Below are 22,682 nucleotides of genomic sequence, written 5' to 3' on the forward strand. Positions count from 1 at the left end.
TTTCTCTCATTTTTGGAGGGAAGGGCCTAACCCCTCCTCTGATGTAACGGGTGCTGAAATAGAGACAGAATAACTCGACCCCTTCTACAATTTCACCTCCCATCAAATCTCTCATTCTTCAGGAAAGGAAGAGGAAGGGATGGGGAGTGGGGGAGAGGGATCTCTCTGAACTCAGGGAGAATAGGCTTGCGGTGGAGACAGAGAAGAACTGCTTTCGTTTAGAGCTGAATGGCTCGGGATTCCACCGTTCCCTCCTGTTGTCTGTTGTCTCTAGAAACACACATGCTTTCACCAGTCCTGAGAGGAAATTACACGTTAAATCGTTAATGTTCTTCCCACGCGTGTGTCTCAGATGTTTGTTGAAAATGTGGGGGGAGGAAATTAAGGAGCATTTGGGCAGAGCATTTTATTTAACATTCTGCACAATGACAACAAATGTCTTTTTTCTCCTTTTTTCTTCACAGCTGTGGTGCTGTTTGGGTGCAGTTCAGTATGTTTGTGTCTCCTTTGATCTTTTCTGTTATGGCTCACCCACTTCAAAAGGATGATTTATACAACTTTACAGCAACACATTTTTACTAATAATATGAGATTTACATTTCAACTTTTAAACCCCTTTTTAAAAAAGTGCAACACGGAAAACTATTTTTGTTTTTTTACAAGCTGACGGATGAGTCAAAATGATTGTCTGTGGTAATTGACGTCATAGATGCTGTTGATAGAACATTCCTTTAATCAGGCATTTGTTTTCTCTTAGAATGTTTGTCTGATCTCTGGTCAGAAATAATAGGAGTTTGTGGGTGTAATTTGGTACTTCCATTGTGATGTATTGACTGCTCGTGCGTGCGTGCGTGTGTGTGTGTGTGTGTGAACGAACTGCAGAGGTGTTTAAATGGAAGTGTGATGCCTGAATAGTTGGATTTTAACCATTCAAATGAGCTGTTAAGGAAATGGACAGACGTCTTCTGTTTGGAAGAGATTTTCTGCCAATCTGCTCTCCCACAATAACATTTAGCTTGTGTGTGAGCTTTATCTAACATAAAAAAATAAAAGCCATCTCTGTTCTCTCGCTCTCTTTCCCTTTATACAGTATATTGCAGTTATAGAAATGTACATATTTACATTACATGTATGTATTTGGCAGATTCTTGTAACGTAAGTGACAAACAGTGTATTCAAGCTATACATATGCACTTAGAGAGATTAAATAGCTTGAGGTTGCAAGTCACTATACTGTTTGCAAGTAGACGTTCTTACTCGACTGTCTCTGTAGAATCTGACTGTATAATGAGGCAGATCACATGAGCTCCACTGTCCTCACTCCCATTGGTAATCACCGGATGCCGTTGCGCCTCTTTTGCATGAAGTTTAACTCTGCTCAATTTTGTTGCATTGGTTTCTGTAGAGCATGGTCCAAGCAATGCTAAGGTCATGGTTTGATTCCCATGAAACACACAAAACTGATAAAAATGTATATCCTGAATGCACTGCAAGTTGTTTGGACAGAAGTGGCTGTCAAATGCATAAACGTAAATGCATCGTAAACAGGAGTGTTCACTTCAGACCCCCAACTTTCCATTTGAAAGTGAATGACTTTTAGCGCTTTGCCCCTGCAAACCAGAGTTAATACACCTTGAAATGTTCCCGAGTTTAATACAAATTAAGCTCAATCGACAGCATTTGTGTCATAATGTTGATTACCACAGAAAATTATTTCAACTGGTCCCTCGTGTATTAAAAAATAAAATAAAAATCATGGCAGTTACAGTGGAAGTGAATAGGGCCAATAAATAAACATTAAAATTCTCACTGTTTTAAAAGTATAGCCACAAGATGTAAACATTATATATGTTAACATGATTTTAGTGTGATAAAATCACTTACTAGCCTTATCTGTGTAAAATTATATCCAATATTACAACTTTGTCATGACGATGCAACGCCAGTAAGCCCTGTAATCTTTTGAATGCCATAACGCTGGTAAATCCCTGATTTTATCAAACTAAAGCCATGTTAACTTGTGTAATGTTTACATTTTACTTATGAAACGGTGTGTATTTTGGCGTTTATGGACTGACCCCATTCACCTCCATTGTAAGTGCCTCATTTTAACTGCGATAATGGGGAACAGGTCAATTTATATATGTAGCATAAATGTATTTTGTAAAATGTATTTGCTGGACCAGCCCGTTTTTTTTTAACGTGATTTAAGGTGAAGAAGTACAATATATTATACTATAGTTGTCAGATTTTACTGCTGTTTTAAAATATTTTCTTTGATCGTAATCTTGACCAACCATTTTGGAGATTTCGGTCTTTCCCCATTTAAGTAGTTAGGAGCTGTACTATCATGCTGCTTGTATCCATAGAAAATAACTGCCTGGGAGCATTCCCAAGATGACTGCTGAGTGGACTGACTTGCCTTGAAAGGAACTTTGGCCCGGCTCACTTCAATTTCAAAAGAATTTAATCACAGCACACAGACCCCACTGCATTCACATCCACCCATAAATGAATTAAATGATGATGCTATTTATCTAATGATTATGTAACTGAGTTACTGTGAGGTTCGTCTGGATTTATTTATGTCTGTGTGTCTCTCTGTTTGTGGCTCTAAGTGACTCTTCTATACAGAGTGTGTGTGTGCATACAGTATGTGCTGCAGGCTGTCTTGAGACTAATTATTATCTTAATCCTGATTTGCAGATAGACAAACAATACTGATGATTTAAACAAGCCTTACAATGCGCTCTCTGTTTTCAATCAGTCTGGTCTCTGGGATAGATTTGTCTGTTTTTATGTTTTCCTACGTTTCCTTCGTCATGCTGTTATTCACATTGGTGGCTTATGTTGATTTGTATCTAATTTTTTGTCTTATTTGTTGTCTGTATCTAATTGTTGCTTATTTGGAGGCCACAAACATGCCATCACAAACACACACACACTTTGATATTATCAAAACTCACACACCTCTCCAAACAGTGTAGCTTCAGGGCTCTACTACATGCTGACAAATGTTTCTACAGAAGCTGCACATCTTTCTTTTTAATGCAGATACTTTCCCCACATAGTGTTCCTCCCAGATCCAAATATTTACTCAGTGTGAAATAAGCACTCTCCAGACAGGCCAGTGAAAGCCTGCCTGTTCACCTCACAACTGTAGACAAAGAGCAAAATGAGAGAAGAAATTAGAAGAGATATGAGGAGAATTTGTTGATACAATACAACAACGCTGCCAATAATGAGAAGATATGATTGCAATAGATGATTTGTGCGCGTGTGTGTGCATGTGCGCGTGCGCGCGTGTGTATGTGTGTGTGAGAGACAGTGGCAGCAACTGAGCAATTTTACATGCATCAAGAGTCTTAAAGGGATAATTCACCCAAAAATGAAAATTATTTGATCATTTACTCACCATCATTTTGTTCCAAACCCATATGACTTTCTCTCTTCTGTGGAACATGAAAGGAGAAATTTAGCAGAATGCCCAAGTTTCTCATTTCCACACAGTGAAAGTGGATGGTAACCTGGTATAGCCGTGGTCATTAATTGCTTTCATTGTATGAAAAATAGCATCTTTAAGGTGACATCTTTGGTAGTGAGGAAACAGTTGCAGTTTTCAAAGTCACTGTACTGTTAGTTGCTAGTAGGCATTTCTACTCAAATCCATCCAAATTTATCAAGAAACAGATTGTCTAGCCTTCGCCGTCTGCCATTGGTAGTCGTCATTAGGGATCGGCATTTTTGAGTAATTTTGTAGTCGAGGACTCTAACCCAAGCAATCGATTACTCGTAAATTTAAATGTCAGTTAAAAATATCAAGTATGACACATACATAAAAATTAATTAATTTTTTTTTATTCACAAATGTTGCCAAGAATGGTTTAAAAAAAAATGAAAATAACTATATGCATTAATAAAAAATAAAATATATTCAAAACTAACAGTAAAAAACATTTACATTGAGAGCTTGCATAGAAACCAATACTGATGGCATTAGATTAATACACATATTTAATGCTACATAAAAAGGCCATCACATTTTCATCATGTTATAATTCAGAAAATCAAGTTGGCTTTTTATAAACATGCTCTGTCCGTGTACAGATATTTAACGCACATACTGTCTGATAAGCTTCAGAATTTCTTGTACCGCATCGTATTTCCTTTCCACCATAAAACAGATCCTTGTCCGTTGATATGCATGACTCCAATAAGAATAATTTGCATAAAGTTAAGAGCTGCTCAACCTTTTCACATTGGCAACTATCTTAGGTTCATTTTACCTCATATCGCCCATTCTGGTTGAAAATGAATGACCAGTCACTCTAAATAGCTGTGAGTGTGAATGCTCCTTCCCTTTTTTGGTGTGGAAATGCTTTTGCTAACAAATAAAAAATGGCAAAGCTTCATTTCTGACCTAATGATTTGGGAATTGACCTAAAACTCTGTATTCTCTTCTTTTGTTTCATTCTTGTGCTTTTTCTGCAGGTATATATCTGTCCGATCTGACCTATATTGATTCAGCGTATCCCTCCACTGGCAGCATTCTGGAAAACGAACAGCGCTCTAATCTCATGAACAACATTCTGAGAATCATCTCAGACCTACAGAGATCCTGTGAATATGGTGTGTTGTATACAGTATAATATGGTGTACAGAATTAGTGTATTTGTTTACATTTGGTACATTTCTTGTAGTAATGCGAGAAAAGCTGTATGAATTAATTTGTCTCTCGGTATCAGATATCCCAGTATTGCCGCATGTCCAGAAGTATCTCAACTCTGTTCGCTACATTGAGGAGTTACAAAAGTTTGTGGAGGACGACAATTATAAGTGAGCAGGAGCTCTTTATATTTATGATGTGGTGGGGGTGTGTTCTTGAGGGATACTCAAGCTCTTGTGTTTTCTTTTTTCTTTTTTTTCTTCAGGTTGTCCCTAAAGATTGAGCCACCAGCTACAAGCACACCTCGTACCACTGCCTCTAGAGAAGACCTCACAGGTGGGAAACACTCATGTCACATACATATTGACAGCATGTCCTAATCAGTTGCAGTGGGATAAAGAGAGACATTTTATCTTCTCCGTCTCAATCTGAATTATTGTTCTAATCAGACATGACCACAACAAAGAGTCTGATAGTTCTGATAGTTGCTTTCTAGTCTGCTCAAGCAAACAGGAATGTTCTCATAGCGCCACAGTATTACACTTTTACTGCAGGTACTATCAACCTACAAATGGCTTTAACAAATTTTTTTTATTTTTTTATTATTAATATTATTTTTATCGCCTTTTCTCCCAATTTGGAAATGCCCAATTCCCACTACTAAGTAGGTCCTCGTGGTGGCACTGTTACTCACCTCAGTCCAGGTGGCGGAGGACAAGTCAATCCCCGCATTTTATCACGTGGCTCGTTGTGCATGACACCGCGTAGACTCCCAGTATGTGGGGGCTCATGCTACTCTCCGCGATCCACGCACAATTTACAACTCGCCCCATTAAAAGCAAGTACCACTAATCGTGACCATGAGGAGGTTACCCCATGTGACTACCCTCCCTAGCAACCGGGCCAATTTGGTTGCTTAGGAGACCTGGCTGGAGTCACTCAGCACACCCTGGATTCGAAATCGAGACTCCAGGGGTGGTAGTTAGCGTCAATACTAGCTTAGCTACCCAGGCCCCGGCTTTAACAATTCTTGTGTTTGTTTGCTTAATTTTGTTGGCATAGGTCCAGACTCATCTGCATCTCCATTGTGTGGTCATCGTGGAAATGTTGCTGAGGGTGCCCTGACTAAAGTCCCGCCGACACCACCCTCACCGCGGAACCTCATCACCTACGGACACAGGAAGTGCCACAGCCTTGGCTACAAGTGCGTTTGTTTCATTCCCGCCCTTTATTAGTACACATTTCTCACACTGTTGTGCCATTCATTCTCACCCTTATTAGTCCACTTGACCAGCACTCCTTTGTGTTCATACACCTTAGTCAGAGTAGACACTAGGGCTGTCAACAGAGCTGAGAAACAGAATTATATTCAAATTTTACATTTTACATTTTAAATTAGATTTTTAAATTGACGTTGTCTTTTACATCCACAAGAGGGCACAACAAATCAATATAAAACAATCAGTACCGTGTTGTAGCGATTGTTTATTGCAAAGAACATATCTGGCTGAACAAATGTGCATAAGATAATAGTCAAAATATTTGCCCAGTTCATTTTTCTCAAATACAGTTGAAGTCAGAAGTTTACATACACCTTAACCAAATACATTTATGCTCAGTTTTTCCACAATTCCTGACATTTAATCATAGAAAACATTCCCTGTCTTATGTCAGTTAGGATCACTACTTTATTTTAAGAATGTGAAATGTCAGAATAATAGTAGAGAGAATGATTTATTCACATTCCCAGTGGGTCAGAGGTTTACATTCACTTGGTTAGTATTTGGTAGCATTGCCTTTAAATAGTTTAATTTGGGTCAAAAGTTTTGGGTAGCCTTCCACAAGCTTCTCACAATAAGTTGCTGGAATTTTGGCCCATTCCTCCAGACAGAACTGGTGTAACTGAGTCAGGATTGTAGGCCTCCTTGCTCGCACATGCTTTTTCAGTTCTGTCCACAAATGTTCTATCAGATTGAGGTCAGGGCTTTGTGATGGCCACTCCAATACCTTGACTTTGTTGTCCATAAGCCATTTTGCCACAACTTTTGAGGTATGCTTGGGGTCATTGTCCATTTGGAAGACCCATTTGCGACCAAGCTTTAACTTCCTGGCTGATGTCTTGAGATGTTGCTTCAATATATCCACATCATTTTACTTCCTCATGATGCCACCTATTTTGTGAAGTGCACCAGTCCCTCCTGCAGCAAAGCACCCCCACAACATGATGCTGCCACCCCCATGCTTCACGATTGGGATGGTGTTCTCCGGCTTGCAAGCCTCACCCTTTCTCCTCCAAACATAATGATGGTCATTATGGCCAAACAGTTAAAGGGGCAATATGTAAAATTTTTTATGTAATATTCACCTTTTTTTTTGCCAATGTGTGAATGGCTTGTAACGCAACTTTAAAAAATGAGCCCTTCCCGGACTTCCTAAGTTGCCTATTAAAGCCTTTAGACTGATTTTTATGTGAAGGGAGTGGGTCACTTTTGCCGGCAAAATCCAAAGGATGTGACGTTTATGTGCGCTTCCGAGAGCCTTGCCTCAGTAATCGCTTCTCTTCCGCTATTCAACAGCGTTAACAGACAATCTGCAACACTAGGTAACATTGTCTTAGAGATGGATCCAGCAAACGGCCAGCTCCCAGCACAACACCGACTCCTACACAAACTCAGAGTAAGCAAAAAAAAATAAAAATGTATCTACTGAATCCCATCTGGCTAAGCGGAAACGTGATCGTGGTCGAGCGAAAACTAGAGTCAACATCGGCAGGGCGTTTGATTCCTGGAGGGACTTTCGTTCGGTTTTGGGGATCAAAATATTGGACAGGAAAGCTTACATAACTGCAAAGCATGTGAAATATAGTGCCATAAGGATTGATCGGTGTAATTTTAGCTAACTTGTTCTTGCCTGCTAATGCTGATGAATTGCAAGCTACCTTGCTTCGTAACTTTCAAATAAAGTCAGGTATGCTGATTCACAGTAACTGTCATAAACAATGTTAATCTGTAATTATTCAGCAAGTTAAACTACAATAACACATGAAATGAATGCTAGACAATGTTCAAGATAATGCAGAAGACCCATTCATTAGTGTAACTTAACTTGGTTATACAGAAAATATATACAATCTATTATTATAAAACAATAGCGCATCGATATATCATAATGACAGTTGTGATGGAATCACATCAATACTGAATTGTCAACATATTTATAATGTACAGTCTATTTTATAAACAGCTACTGTCATCATCCACCAAATTTAGCTAACTAGCTAGCTAGCTAACGCCGACATAGGCTATCGTATAAATGCCGTCAATGTATCATACAAAGAAAAGTGATTACTTCAAACTACAGTCTCGCATAGTCAGACCTATATCCACACTGTGTTTTAGCGCTGTATCAGCACTGGAGATTCAAATATAATATACAGTCTCAATGTTTGTAGTAAAACAATCATAACTGTGTAATTTTAATTATGCTACCTCATCTGTTAGCATGATGCCGGTGAATCACGTTCAGCCTCTTTGTACGTTACGTCATTGTTTTGGTCGATGCTTGCTCGCATCCCTATGGAGTGTGTGCACGAGCAACAGGTAGCTGGCTGCAGTTCACTTAACGACCACAGGTGTCATTAATAACAAGAGTTTCTGAATCTTACATACTGCACCTTTACATTTTTGTTTCATCAGACCACCAGAGGGCATTTCTCCAAAAAGTAAGATCTTTGTCCCCATGTGCACTTGCAAACTGTAGTCTGGCTTTTTATGGCAGTTTTTGTGCAGTGGCTTCTTCCTTGCTGAGCAGCCTTTCAGGTTATGTCGATATAGGACTTGTTTTACTGTGGATATTGATACTTGTCTACCTGTTTCCTCCAGCATCTTCACAAGGTCCTTTGCTGTTGTTCTGAGATTGATTTGCACTTTTCACACCAAACTACGTTCATCTCTAGGAGACATAATGCGTCTCCTTCCTGAGTGGTATGATGGCTGCGTGATCCCATGGTGTTTATGCTTGAGTACTATTGTTTGTACAGATGAACATGGTACCTTCAGGCATTTGGAAATTGCTCCCAAGGATGAACCAGACTTGTGGAGGTCCATAATTGTTTTATTTTTTTTTGTTTGTTTGTTTTTTTGGGGGGTTTTTTAGGTCTTGGCTGATTTCTTTTGATTTTCCCATGAAGACAAGCAAAGAGGCACTGAGATTGAAGTTAGGCCTTAAAATACATCCACAGGGACACATCCAATTGAAGCTAATTGGCTAATTGCCTAAAGGCTTGACATCATTTTCTGGAATTTTCCAAGCTGCTTAAAGGCACAGTTAAATTAGTGTATGTAAATTTCTGACCCACTGGAATTGTGATATAGTCAATTAAAAATGAAACAATCTGTATGTAAACAATCGTTTTTATCGTATGTAAACAATTACTGGTGTCATGCACAAAGTAGATGTCATAAACGACTTGCCAAAACTATAGTTTGCTAATATGAAATCTGTGGAGTGGTTAAAAAATTTGTTTTAATGTCTTCAACCTCAGTGTATAGAAACTTCTGACTTCAACTGTATTAAGTTAAAAAAACATGTTTATTCATTTAATTTAACAGCCTTAGTACTACACACCATATTTAATTAGACCCAAACGAAAACATGGCCATAAAAGATGGAAATACAGTCTGTTCAATATATCATATTGTCTTGAGGTCTTAGGTCACATCTAATTTCCACAGTGAGTAGTAATATCTCTTGAATTTCAGTGGCATCATGCTCTCTGCAACCAATAATTAAAGGAACAGTTCACCCAAAAATGAATATTATCTCATCATTTACTCACCCTTATGCCATCCCAGATGTGTATGACTTTCTTGCTTCTGCAGAACTCAAATTTAGATTTTTAGAAAAATATCTCAGCTCTGTAGGTCCATACAATGCAAGTCAATGGGTGCCACAATTTTGATGTTCCAAAAAGCACTTAAAGGCAGCATAAAAGTAATCCATAAGACTCCAATGGTTATATCTATATCTTCAGAAGTGAAATCATAGGTGGGAGAGAAACTGATCAATATTTAAGTCTTTTTCTAGAAATTATTTTCCCTGCCCAGTAGGGGGTATGCATGAAGAATGTGAATCACCAAACACAAGAAGAAGAATATGAAAGTTAAAGTGGAGGCTGACTGAGCAGGGAGGAGAATTTGTAGTAAAAATTGACTGAAATACTGACCTGTTTCTCACCCACACCTATCAAATTGCTTCTGAAGATATGGATTTAACCACTGGAGTCTTATGGATTACTTTTATTCTGACCTATGTGATTTTTGGAGCTTCAAAATGTTGGCACCCATTTTCTTGCATTGTATGGACCTACAGAGCTGAGAAATTCTTCTAAAAATCTTCGTTTGTGTTCTGCTGAAGAAAGAAAGTAATACACATCGGGGATGGCATGAGGGTGAGTAAATGATGAGAGAATTAAAATTTTTGGGTGAACTATCCTTTAACTGCGCAAAACACAACATGGATACAAACCATGTTTAGCCATTTTTCAAGTGAACCCATGTTTAACATAGTCGGGTTGTTTTTATGTATATATTATGAATATTATGTATATATTTATGTATGTGTAGAATCTTGTCCATGTTGACATCTGTCTGATTTGACTAGCTTCTACCAAGCTTTGCACCATGAAAAAACTGACGAGTTTAAATGGATGCACAGCTTTTGATGTCAACAACAATATATATTCTCCTCCCTTTTAAAAGTTAATAAGCCTACTTATTTCGAAATCCTAACTTTGCACAAGTATAGGGTTATCAACCCTATTAGGACAGACCTGTGGACTCAATTTGCTCAATAGTGCTCAATTTTAGCCGTTTAATCTGACTTCATCTCTTCTCTGTGTGTACTGCAGTTTTATTCACAAAACTAACACAGTGGAGTTTAAAAGCGCAACCTTTCCAAACGCCGGATCCAGACACCTGCTGGACGACAGCGTGTTGGAAAGTCACACTCCCACACGAGGACAGGCAGAGAGCTCTACGCTGTCTAGCGGAATTTCACTGGGTATGACACACACAAATACACACTTAAAGCTAATGGATCAGGGACGATGCTTCTTTTCCATCTATGTAGATCATGATGTTATCATTTCAGGAAGCAGTGAAGGGTCTGAGCTCAGTGAGGAAATGTCTTGGCCTGCCTTTGAGAGGTGAGTCTTCTAAAACTTTCACTCTAGCACACACACAGTCAATTACACGTACTCATACATGACCACATATGTGAGTACAGATGGACACAGCATGTCACCACTGAACATGCTGGACTCTTAGGTAACTCCCCCACCCACCCCCACCCTCGCCGGCCATCCTGCCCAGATTCAGAAACTCATCCAAAAATGTCTACATACGGAATGTTTTACCATCATCATCCTCAACAAAACAGTTGTTATGCATTGGTTTGTTTCATCATTTATCATTCAAAATGAATTAAAACCATCTCGGGTGTAACACAAAGCTGCTTTGTGACTAATCCAGCATCTTGGCTAAACTCCAGCCCTTTAAGTCATAGTTCAAAATGAAAATTCTGTCATCATTTATTCAACCTCGTACCTCTCTACATAGATTCCAGGAGATGTTAGGCAGAATGTTAGCCTCAGTCACCATTCATTTTCATGGTATGGAAAAAAAGTTGGTCACTGAAGCTAACATTCTGCCTAACATCTCCTTTTGTGTTCTACTAAGGAATTAAATTCACACAGGTGTGTAAATTATGACAACATTTTTTTATTTTTGTGCAAATGATCCCTTTAAATATGCATCTTACAGTATAAAAAGGAACTCGGCACAAGACAATGTGTTCTGCTTCCTTAAGCTGCCTGAGCCTTCCTCTGATGATTGTTATATTCCCTCATTAGTGCACCTCTATTGTAGCTAATGAGATAGTCTTCCTGTGAATGGAATGGAGCATGCGAGAGTCATTTGTGACAGCTGCTCACTTCCATTCTCTATCAGGTGTACACTAAAGGCCTACCCTAAATGCATGTCATTAACCTGTTTTCTTGGTCTCCTTCGATGTTCTAAAGAGAAACTTTGATTTATGTTGGACAAAGAGGAATTTAATAAACTGTAAACTTTTTATCGTCCACGTGAAATGAACAGGCAGTGCAAACATTTGATATTTAACCGTTTTGAGATTATCAACATACAATATTTACAGCCAATGACCTTGCTTGATTGACCAATTAACAAAATTTTCAATTTCAAAATCTACAAATAGACTTGTAGCTAGATTATGCCCACTTTCACTTTCTTTTTTATTAAAGGGGTCATGACATGGCTTTTTTATTATTGTTTTAAATATTCCTTGAGATTCATTTATAATATTATTAAAGTTTTTTTTGCACAAAAAAAAGTCATAAATTTGTAAAACTTGATCATTTTCCACCCTCATTCTGACCCTCTGTCAGAAACGCTCTGTTTTGATGCTGCTTCTCCTTTAAGACTTGACAGTAAACACCCACTGTTATGATTGGCTCACTGCTCTTGACTGACCCGCACTCTCTACTTGCTATCTCACTGCTCACCGCTACTGGGCGGGCTACGGAAGTGATCAAAGGTGAAGTAGGTGGTGTTGTGGTGCTGTAGAGATGGTCAGATGCAAATGTCACAATGTGAAGGAAGTAGAGAACGAGTTGTTTTGGCAGCTTGGTTTCAACAAATGTTCTTTTTGCATTGAGGGGGAAGTTTTGAGTTCTGAAACATGCAGTATGTTTTTATACTACAATGACCTCTTATATGTCAGAAGATCAAGGGAAATTTGAGTCATCATGTCATGACCCCTTTAAATTTTGAGTACATTATGTAAATGTATGCAATTTTGTGTATGTCTCATTAAATTGTATTATTACACTGCTCTTTGGAATACTTAATTTAAATTGGTCAATTGCGGCATTCTGTGGTCAAATATTTTTGGATAATGTGTAATAATTTTGGATAATGTACAGTCATCCTGTCATTATTGCAAAACAAATGCTTCACATTAGGGTCCTGATCACCTGTTTGGGGTTTATTTTACACTAATGACTGGCTATCCCTTATTTATTAAACAGGGAACACTTAATTCTGATTGGTCAATTATAAAAAACCCATATTGGATGACTACTAATGAAAATATTCCTTGTTTGTAAGTCGCTTTTGGATAAAAGTATCTGCTAAATGAATAAATGTAAATATGCTCCTTAAATATAATACAATTTCTAAATATAACCACAGAAAGTGTTGAGACATGTTAACGAATGTTTAGACCATAAAGGGAGACTTAGAAAAGCCAGGCTACAGAGCTCTAGCATGGCCTGTACACCATGTGTGTGTGTTGTGTGTGAGGGCTGTGACTGACCACTACCCGCTATGACTGACACTCTACAGGACTCGATTCTACCACTCTCTGGGTCCAGTCAGCAGAGTGGTCCGCATCTCATGCAGAGGAGCGCTCAGGCCCAGCAGGTAACTCAACAACCCTCCAAACCCCTGCTGAGAAAGAGCAGGGCTTCCTCCCCCTCTTTCTCTTGATCTGACTTTCCCTCAATCTATCGGGGACAACTACCATAATGGTGTGTAGTGCTGTTAAAGTGTGTGTGTTCCTGCTGTGAATTCAGGTGGTGGGCTTCTTTTCAATCACATGTGTGTGATGTTGGCTCTTATGCTGAAGTCAAAGCTTATTGCTGCTAATCAAAACCTGCACTGAAGCAGCCACTGAAGCATCCTTTCTGATTGCTCTTGCTTTGTGTTCTTCAAACACACACATCGCACTCTGCTCACATCTTCTGTAATAGTAGTGTATATGGACTGTTCTTTCTAAATGACTGGGTGTAGTCTAGTTCTTCTTACTGAAATGTTTTAAATGGGACCAATCATGGGCTTGCTCTTCTGTAATAATATTCTAAAATCATAATGTTATTGATGTCATGACAATGAGCACATTAACATATGACTGCCCACTTGTGCATATCAACAAATTGGAGAGGGTGTTGTTTAAGTTAGTTAGTCATAACAGAGGCCTTTTACATATAGATATCTTAAAGGTACTACACATTAAAAAATTATGTTGGTTTAAATTAATTCAATTGTGTACATTGGTTCCACACAATGAAAATGAGTTTCTTTGATATGAAATTAAAATGTAGGCTCTACTTAAATACTTTGTGTAGCGAAAACCTAATTGAATTGAGTTAACCAAACTTTTATCTGTTCAGATAACTCTATTGAACCTTGCAGCTTCTTGCTAGCTAGCAACAAACACATTAGCATATACAGTTGAAGTCAGAAGTTTACATACACCTTAGCCAAATACGTTTAAACTTAGTTTTTTCACAATTCCTGACATCTAATCGTAGAAAAACATTCACTGTCTTAGGTCAGTTAGGATTACTACTTTATTTTAAGAATGTGACAACTTTGGAGGTATGCTTGGGGTCATTGTCCATTTGGAAGACCCATTTGCAACCGAGCTTTAACTTCCTGGCTGATGTCTTGAGATGTTGCTTCAATATATCCATATAATTTTCCTTCCCCATGATGGCATCTATTTTGTGAAGTGCACCAGTCCCTCCTGCAGCAAAGCACCCCCACAACATGATGCTGCCACCCTCATGCTTCATGGCTGGGATGGTGTTCTTCAGCTTGCAAGCCTCACCCTTTTTCCTCCAAACATAACGATGGGCATTATGGCCAAACAGTTCAATTTTTGTTTCATCAGACCAGATGACATTTCTCCAAAAAGTAAGATCTTTGTCCCCATGTGCACTTGCAAACTGTAGTCTGGCTTTTTTTATGGCAGTTTTGGTGCAGTGGCTTCTTCCTTGCTGAGCAGCCTTTCAGGTTATGTCGATATAGGACTCGTTTTACTGTGGATATAGATACATGTCTACCTGTTTCCTCCAGCATCTTCACAAGGTAATTTGCTGTTCTTCTGGGATTGATTTACACTTTTCGCACCAAACTACGTTAATCTCTAGGAGACAGTATGCGTCTCCTTACTGAGCGATATGATGGCTGCGTGGTCCCATGGTGTTTATACTTGCATAGTATTGTTTGTACAGATGAACGTGGTACCTTCAGGCGTTTGGAAATTGCTCCCAAGGATGAACCAGACTTGTGGAGGTCCACAATTTTTTTTCTGAGGTCTTGGCTGATATCTTTTGATTTTCCCATGATGTCAAGCAAAGAGGCACTGAATTTGAAGGTAGGCCTTAAAATACATCCACAGGTGCACCTCCAATTCAGTACACCTCCTATCAGAGCTAATTGTCTAAAGGCTTGACATAAGTTTCTGGAATTTTCCAAGCTGCTTAAAGGCACAGTTAACTTAGTATATGTAAACTTCTGACCCACCGGAATTGTGATATAGTCAATTAAAAGTGAAACAATCTGTCTGTAAACAATTGTTGAAAAATTACTGGTGTCATGCAAAAAGTAGATGTCCTAAACGACTTGCCAAAACTATAGTTTGCTACTATTAAATCTGTGGAGTGGTTAAAAAATGAGTTTTAATGACTTCAGCCAAAGTGTATGTAAACATCTGACTTCAACTGTGTGTGTGTGTGTGTGTGTGTGTGTGTGTGTATATATATATATATATATATATATATATATATACATATACATATACACATACACAGTGCATCCGGAAAGTATTCACAGCGCTTCACTTTTTCCACATTTTGTTATGTTACAGCCTTATTCCAAAATGGATTAAATTCATTATTTTCCTCAAAATTCTACAAACAATACCCCATAATGACAACGTGAAAGAAGTTTGTTTGAAATCTTTGCAAATTTATTAAAAAAAAACAAAAAAAAAAAAACACATGTACATAAGTGTTCACAGCCTTTGCTCAATACTTTGTTGAAGCACCTTTGGCACCAATTACAGCCTCAAGTCTTTTTGAGTATGATGCTACAAGCTTGGCACACCTATTTTTGGGCAGTTTCTCCCATTCTTCTTTGCAGGACCTCTCAAGCTCCATCAGGTTGGATGGGGAGCGTCGGTGCACAGCCATTTTCAGATCTCTCCAGAGATGTTCAATCGGGTTCAAGTCTGGGCTCTGGCTGGGCCACTCAAGGACATTCACAGAGTTGTCCCGTAGCCACTCCTTTGTTATCTTGGCTGTGTGCTTAGGGTCGTTGTCCTGTTGGAAGATGAACCTTCACCCCAGTCTGAGGTCCAGAGCGCTCTGGAGCAGGTTTTCATCAAGGATGTCTCTGTACATTGCTGCATTCATCTTTCCCTCGATCCTGACTAGTCTCCCAGTTCCTGCTGCTGAAAAACATCCCCACAGCATGATGCTGCCACCACCATGCTTCACTGTAGGGATGGTATTGGCAAGATGATGAGCGGTGCCTGGTTTCCTCCAGACATGACGCTTGCCATTCAGGCCAAAGAGTTCAAACTTTGTTTCATCAGACCAGAGAATTTTGTTTCTCATGGTCTAAGAGTCCTTCAGGTGTCTTTTGGCAAACTCCAGGTGGGCTGTCATGTGCCTTTTACTGAGGAGTGGCTTCCGTCTGGCCACTCTACCATACAGGCCTGATTGGTGGAGTGCTGCAGAGATGGTTGTTCTTCTGGAAGGTTCTCCTCTCTCCACAGAGAAATGCTGGAGCTCTGTCAGAGTGACCATCAGGTTCTTGGTCACCTCCCTGACTAAGGCCCTTCTCCCCCGATCGCTCAGTTTGGCCAGGCGGCCAGCTCTAGGTAGAGTCCTGGTGGTTCCAAACTTCTTCCATTTATGGATGATGGAGGCCACTGTGCTCATTGGGACCTTCGATGCTGCAGAAATTTTTCTGTACCCTTTCCCAGATCTGTGCCTCGATACAATCCTGTCTCGGAGGTCTACAGACAATTCCTTGGACTTCATGGCTTGGTTTGTGCTCTGACATGCACTGTTAACTGTGGGACCTTATATAGACAGGTGTGTGCCTTTCCAAATCATGTCCAATCAACTGAATTTACCACAGGTGGACTCCAATCAAGTTGTAGAAACATCTCAAGGATGATCAGTGGAAACACGATGTACCTGAGCTCAATTTTGAGTGTCATGGCAAAGGCTGTGAATACTTATGTACATGTGATTTTTTTTTTTTTTTTTTTCGCTTTTTATTTTTAATAAATTTGCAAAGATTTCAAACAACTTCTTTCACGTTGTCATTATGGGGTATCGTTTGTAGAATTTTGAGGAAAATAATGAATTTAGTCCATTTTGGAATAAGGCTGTAACATAACAAAATGTGGAAAAAGTGAAGCGCTGTGAATACTTTCCGGATGCACTGTATATATATATATATATATACACACACAGTTGAAGTCAGAAGTTTACATACACTTATGATATGCTGTTGTCTTGACTTATTGAAAACATTGATGTTTTGAAATACAGGTGCATCTCAGTAAATTAGAATGTCGTGGAAAAGTTCATTTATTTCAGTAATTCAACTCAAATTGCGAAACTCGTGTATTAAATAAATTCAGTGCACACAGACTGAAGTAGTTTAAGTCTTTGGTTCTTTTAATTGTGATGATTTTGGCTCACATTTAACAAAAACCCACCAATTCACTATCTCAAAAAATTAGAATATAGTGACATGCCAATCAGCTAATCAACTCAAAACACCTGCAAAGGTTTCCTGAGCCTTCAAAATGGTCTCTCAGTTTGGTTCACTAGGCTACACAATCATGGGGAAGACTGCTGATCTGACAGTTGTCCAGAAGACAATCATTGACACCCTTCACAAGGAGGGTAAGCCACAAACATTCATTGCCAAAGAAGCTGGCTGTTCACAGAGTGCTGTATCCAAGCATGTTAACAGAAAGTTGAGTGGAAGGAAAAAGTGTGGAAGAAAAAGATGCACAACCAACTAAGAGAACTGCAGCCTTATGAGGATTGTCAAGCAAAATCGATTCAAGAATTTGGGTGAACTTCACAAGGAATGGACTGAGGCTGGGGTCAAGGCATCAAGAGCCACCACACACAGACGTGTCAAGGAATTTGGCTACAGTTGTCGTATTCCTCTTGTTAAGCCACTCCTGAACCACAGACAACGTCAGAGGCGTCTTACCTGGGCTAAGGAGAAGAAGAACTGGACTGTTGCCCAGTGGTCTAAAGTCCTCTTTTCAGATGAGAGCAAGTTTTGTATTTCATTTGGAAACCAAGGTCCTAGAGTCTGGAGGAAGGGTGGAGAAGCTCATAGCCTAAGTTGCTTGAAGTCCAGTGTTAAGTTTCCACAGTCTGTGATGATTTGGGGTGCAATGTCATCTGCTGGTGTTGGTCCATTGTGTTTTTTGAAAACCAAAGTCACTGCACCCGTTTACCAAGAAATTTTGGAGCACTTCATGCTTCCTTCTGCTGAAAGATGCTGATTTCATTTTCCAGCAGGATTTGCCACCTGCCCACACTGCCAAAAGCACCAAAAGTTGGTTAAATGACCATGGTGTTGGTGTGCTTGACTGGCCAGCAAACTCACCAGACCTGAACCCCATAGAGAATCTATGGGGTATTGTCAAGAGGAAAATGAGAAACGAGAGACCAAAAAATGCAGATGAGCTGAAGGCCACTGTCAAAGAAACCTGGGCTTCCATACCACCTCAGCAGTGCCACAAACTGATCACCTCCATGCCACGCCGAACTGAGGCAGTAATTAAAGCAAAAGGAGCCCCTACCAAGTATTGAGTACATATACAGTAAATGAACATACTTTCCAGAAGGCCAACAATTCACTAAAAATGTTTTTTTTATTGGTCTTATGATGTATTCTAATTTTTTGAGATGGTGAATTGGTGGGTTTTTGTTAAGTGTGAGCCAAAATCATCACAATTAAAAGAACCAAAGACTTAAACTACTTCAGTCTGTGTGCATTGAATTTATTTAATACACGAGTTTCACAATTTGAGTTGAATTACTGAAATAAATGAACTTTTCCACGACATTCTAATTTATTGAGATGCACCTGTAAGTGATGTTATAAAAGTTAGGCAGCGTTTGTTAACATTAGACACAATGATTGCTAGTCTGATAAGGTAATTTTTTTTATAACTGCAGGATATTCTGGCCAAATAGACCACAGTAGTAACTAATTTATAGATTGTCATTGTTACCAACCAGTGGTCAACATCATTTCAAACTCGCATGTCCTTGGCAAGCCTAGGACTAAAGGATTTATTTATATATATTATTGCCGTTATTAAGAAAAATACACACGTGTGCTAGCAAGTGAAAAGTTCTGCACCAATTACAGTATAATTATTGTATTTCACAGATGTGTGTGTGTGTGTGTGTGTGTGTTACACAATTATATATAAACCATATCAATAAAATATCTTGCCTGTTGAGTAAGAAAGAATCTCTGGGTCGCTTTTAAATCCTTTCAGATCTCGGAGTTGTCACCACCTCTGAAAAGCCAAACCGGTGTGATTTGGGTTTTATTATGGACTCTGTCGCTTTCACCATTTGCTTGTAGACTCTGCTCTGTTCGGGGTTTCTTTGTTTTTACAAAGTGATTCCCTGGATGTTTGCCATTATGAATGATCCATGGTCAATTTTTCTCGTTCTTTGTGACAACAAACTTTCAGCTTCAGCTGCTCCCACACACGCGCTACAGTAGCCGGAGCTTATTTTCTGTGTATGGATATGACGTTAACACGTACAGGCGAATGACTTATGTATGCAATTTCCCACGAAATCCGTTCCGACAGCTCTAAATTATTTATAATATAATATCATTATTATAGGCAGTGTTGGGGCGTAACGGAATACATGTAACAGGATTACGTATTTAAAATACAAAATATAAGTAACTGTATTCCACTACAGTTACAATTTAAATCATTGGTAATTAGAATACAGTTACATTCAAAAAGTATTTTGATTACTGAAGAGATTACTTTGCATTTTATTGTCATTTGTTTCATTTAATATTTAGTCCTTTCAGATGAAAACATTTATACATATAAATGATGTGATCCAAAGTGCATTTGAACAGCAGTGAAACACTTTCTCATGATGTGTTACATTCATACGAGCAGACAGAGAAGTAAGTTTGAAGTAAGTTTGGAGCAGAAGAAATAGAAATAAACCTTGTGTAAATTGTCAGCTTTACGCTAAGCTAAAATGCTATTTCTAGCCATTTTACATGCACGTTACCAAGCACGATCATATTTTTTATCAAGAAAATTCACGTTAGATAATAATTTCTTTTTTTCTAGTAAGACCTTTGATATTAGGGAAAAAATCATATGCTTGATAATAATTTTTTTATTGTTTTCCTGTAAAAATATCAAAAAAATCCTTAAAACAAGATCAATTTGATTGATCTTGTTTTAGAAACAACACTGCATAAGATATTTAGGTTTTTCAGAGAATGTATTTTTAACATGTGTATTTTGTCTTACTGTACTGAGTTTTTATTGTCAGAACAAGTGAAAAAATCTACCAGTGCTGAAGAAGTAATCCAAAGTATTTAGAATACGTTACTGACCTTGAGTAATCTAACGGAATACGTTACAAATGACATTTTACAGCATGTATTCTGTAATCTGTAGTGGAATACATTTCAAAAGTAACCCTCCCAACCCTGGTTATAGGTTTATCAAAGTGTATTCGGGTAAAGACATGGTTTGGAAGATGGATATTTGTTGCACTCTCATATTAATAACATTTTGTTATTTTTCAACAAAAAAGTTACATAGTGTAGTGTTAAGTTGAGAGTTGAGACTAAATGATAAAGAATTGTGTTGCATTAGCTCATTTTAATTAAATTAATTGAGCAAGCAGTAAAAATCATGTTGAGTGAACACCATCTGTTAGAAGCCTGAATCCTGAATCCATTTGAACATTTTATAGCAATGTGATCATATTAATTTTTGATGACTGTGTTGAATATCACTTGGACTTTACACAATATAATTATGTTCTCATCTCACTTAAATGTATTAAGTTGATTTCAAGTGTACTGGTGTAGTGTTTTCAATAGAGCTGCTTTCCCTTTTTAATTTTTAAGCAATATGTTGGTGCACTGCAGTGTTAATGTTCTAAATATAGCTTTTAGAGCGTCTTGTACCGCTGCCGCCTTCTGGCTTTCAAATTCAATAAAACACCTAAGCCAATGCCAACTGTCTCTCACTGAAATAATCTGAGTTGGTGTGAGAGTGTTTCTTTTTGTGCGTAGGTTTAGAATCGAATTAGAGAATAATGTTTTGTGGCTATACACAACATTTGTAAGTGGAATAGTTGTTTTGTATCTGTTCTTGTGAAAGAGAAAGCTTTTGGTGGTATTTAGTTGTGAAGAACGTACCATGGTCTTGCACACTCATGAAAAAATATACTCTTAAGAAGGGATGTGCATGAGTACCCAAGTGACCACATATGATTGGAGTTTGTCTCTTATTTCATGACTACATTCATTCACTACATGCATGAATATGTATGTACTTTTCCAAATGTTTTGATCAGGCGGGTATTTTCTTTTAAAACCCTTTCAACTTTAAAATGTTTATGCATGATGTGATGCCATTTTGAACGGTTCCTTGCAGCCTAATTGGTTAGAGTTGGGACAGCAATTGTTCACAGGGACACAACAACCCCCTGTTTTGTGTGTGTATTTGGGCACGCACACACAGTAATTGTTTCTTGCATTAAAACGAATGTAATTTCTGCATCACCAAACGGAATTTGCAAAAATAAACATTGTTTTCAAAACTGTTGATCAAACAAACAGATAGTCCAGCCCCCAACTCACGCCATTGGTCGAGTCAATGTTATTGTGTTTCTTGAGATGGGTCACTCAAAATGAACAGGATTTTTCATAGCACCACAGAGACAGAGTGAAAGAAAATTACCTATGCATGGCTTACTTATAGTTCTCTCTGCATATTAAGCTGGGATAGAAGAAAGTATTTTAACACCAGAAAAATAATTAATTAGACTGAGCACAACTAATGGAATGGAACCAACCTCAGTGTCATTAAAAGTTGAATCATTTTTATCCAAATTTACCCTGTTAAAAACGCAATGTTCATGACGCAAGATGCAGATAAACAGGGAGATGCAGTGCAGCGGTCAAAGACTGGGAGGTCCCACCCAGTGTACTGCGCTGATATATCTTTCAACAGTACTTAAGCATTCAAAAGGACCAAAATGTTGATCCCTGGAATTTATTATTGCTTTTGTAGTAGCATTTGGAGTTCTTCCACAAGTTTCTCATTTGCTCTCTCTTTCTCTCCTCTGTTCCTCAAACACTCTCACTCTTTTTACATGAACACTCTAAGGTGTGGCTTTTATTATATAATTACATGTGTGATTACATATGTGACTGATGTCATTGTTTACTCACCATCCTGTTGTTCCAAACCTGTATGACTATCTTCCATGGAACACAAAAGGTGATTTTTTTATTTTATTTTATTTATTTTTTTGTCAAGAATCTCCTGGCCACTCTTTTCCATATAAAGACAATGAATGAAGACTGGGTCTGTCAAGTTCCAAAATGACAGTAAAAGTTATAAAAAATAATAATAATAATAAAGTCCACAATTGATATATGCTAAGAACAGACAAGAACTGAAGTTGTTATTTCTCTCTATGAAAAAGAGTGGCTGGTTTGGAACAGAAAGTACATTTTTGTGTGAACTATTCTTTTAAAATCTCCAATGTGTGGATTAAACCTGTGTATCCATGTGTGTCTGTAGCTCTGCAGAGTCGGAGGAGCTGGCGGTGCATCTATACCCTGGAGCCATCACAGTTCAGGGGGTCTTACGCAGGAAAACTGTCCTCAAAGAGGGCAAGAAACCCACGGTGAGCACACACTCCTGAACTTCACTTTTACTCTTCTGTGATGGCACTCAACATCTTTCCTATTCTTATTATATTGTATCAATTCCAGTTCTTCAAATTTCACCCTCACTATGTGTCAGTCTGTCCTTATTTTATCAGAGCGCATCTGTCTCTCCCTCTCCTCTCTCAGCATTCCGTCTT

General features: G+C 38.4%; 1 protein-coding gene across 3 annotated transcripts in view; it reads left to right on the plus strand.

The window, feature by feature from the left end:
• The window catches only part of LOC127410382 (ras-specific guanine nucleotide-releasing factor RalGPS2-like), a 198,312-nt gene that overhangs the window by 157,224 nt on the left and 18,406 nt on the right, over positions 1–22,682 (plus strand). For 2 of the 3 annotated variants that reach the window (XM_051645616.1, XM_051645617.1), the window contains 8 exons: positions 4,492–4,629; positions 4,746–4,836; positions 4,932–5,002; positions 5,729–5,870; positions 10,575–10,726; positions 10,817–10,871; positions 13,087–13,164; positions 22,397–22,502. In XM_051645616.1, the coding sequence (XP_051501576.1) occupies positions 4,492–4,629; positions 4,746–4,836; positions 4,932–5,002; positions 5,729–5,870; positions 10,575–10,726; positions 10,817–10,871; positions 13,087–13,164; positions 22,397–22,502 (833 nt within the window). The remainder of the gene's footprint in view (positions 1–4,491; positions 4,630–4,745; positions 4,837–4,931; positions 5,003–5,728; positions 5,871–10,574; positions 10,727–10,816; positions 10,872–13,086; positions 13,165–22,396; positions 22,503–22,682) is intronic. The other variant, XM_051645618.1, reaches the window with a different exon arrangement.

Source organism: Myxocyprinus asiaticus, chromosome 19, assembly GCF_019703515.2.
Source record: "Myxocyprinus asiaticus isolate MX2 ecotype Aquarium Trade chromosome 19, UBuf_Myxa_2, whole genome shotgun sequence".
Lineage (NCBI taxonomy): Eukaryota > Metazoa > Chordata > Actinopteri > Cypriniformes > Catostomidae > Myxocyprinus > Myxocyprinus asiaticus.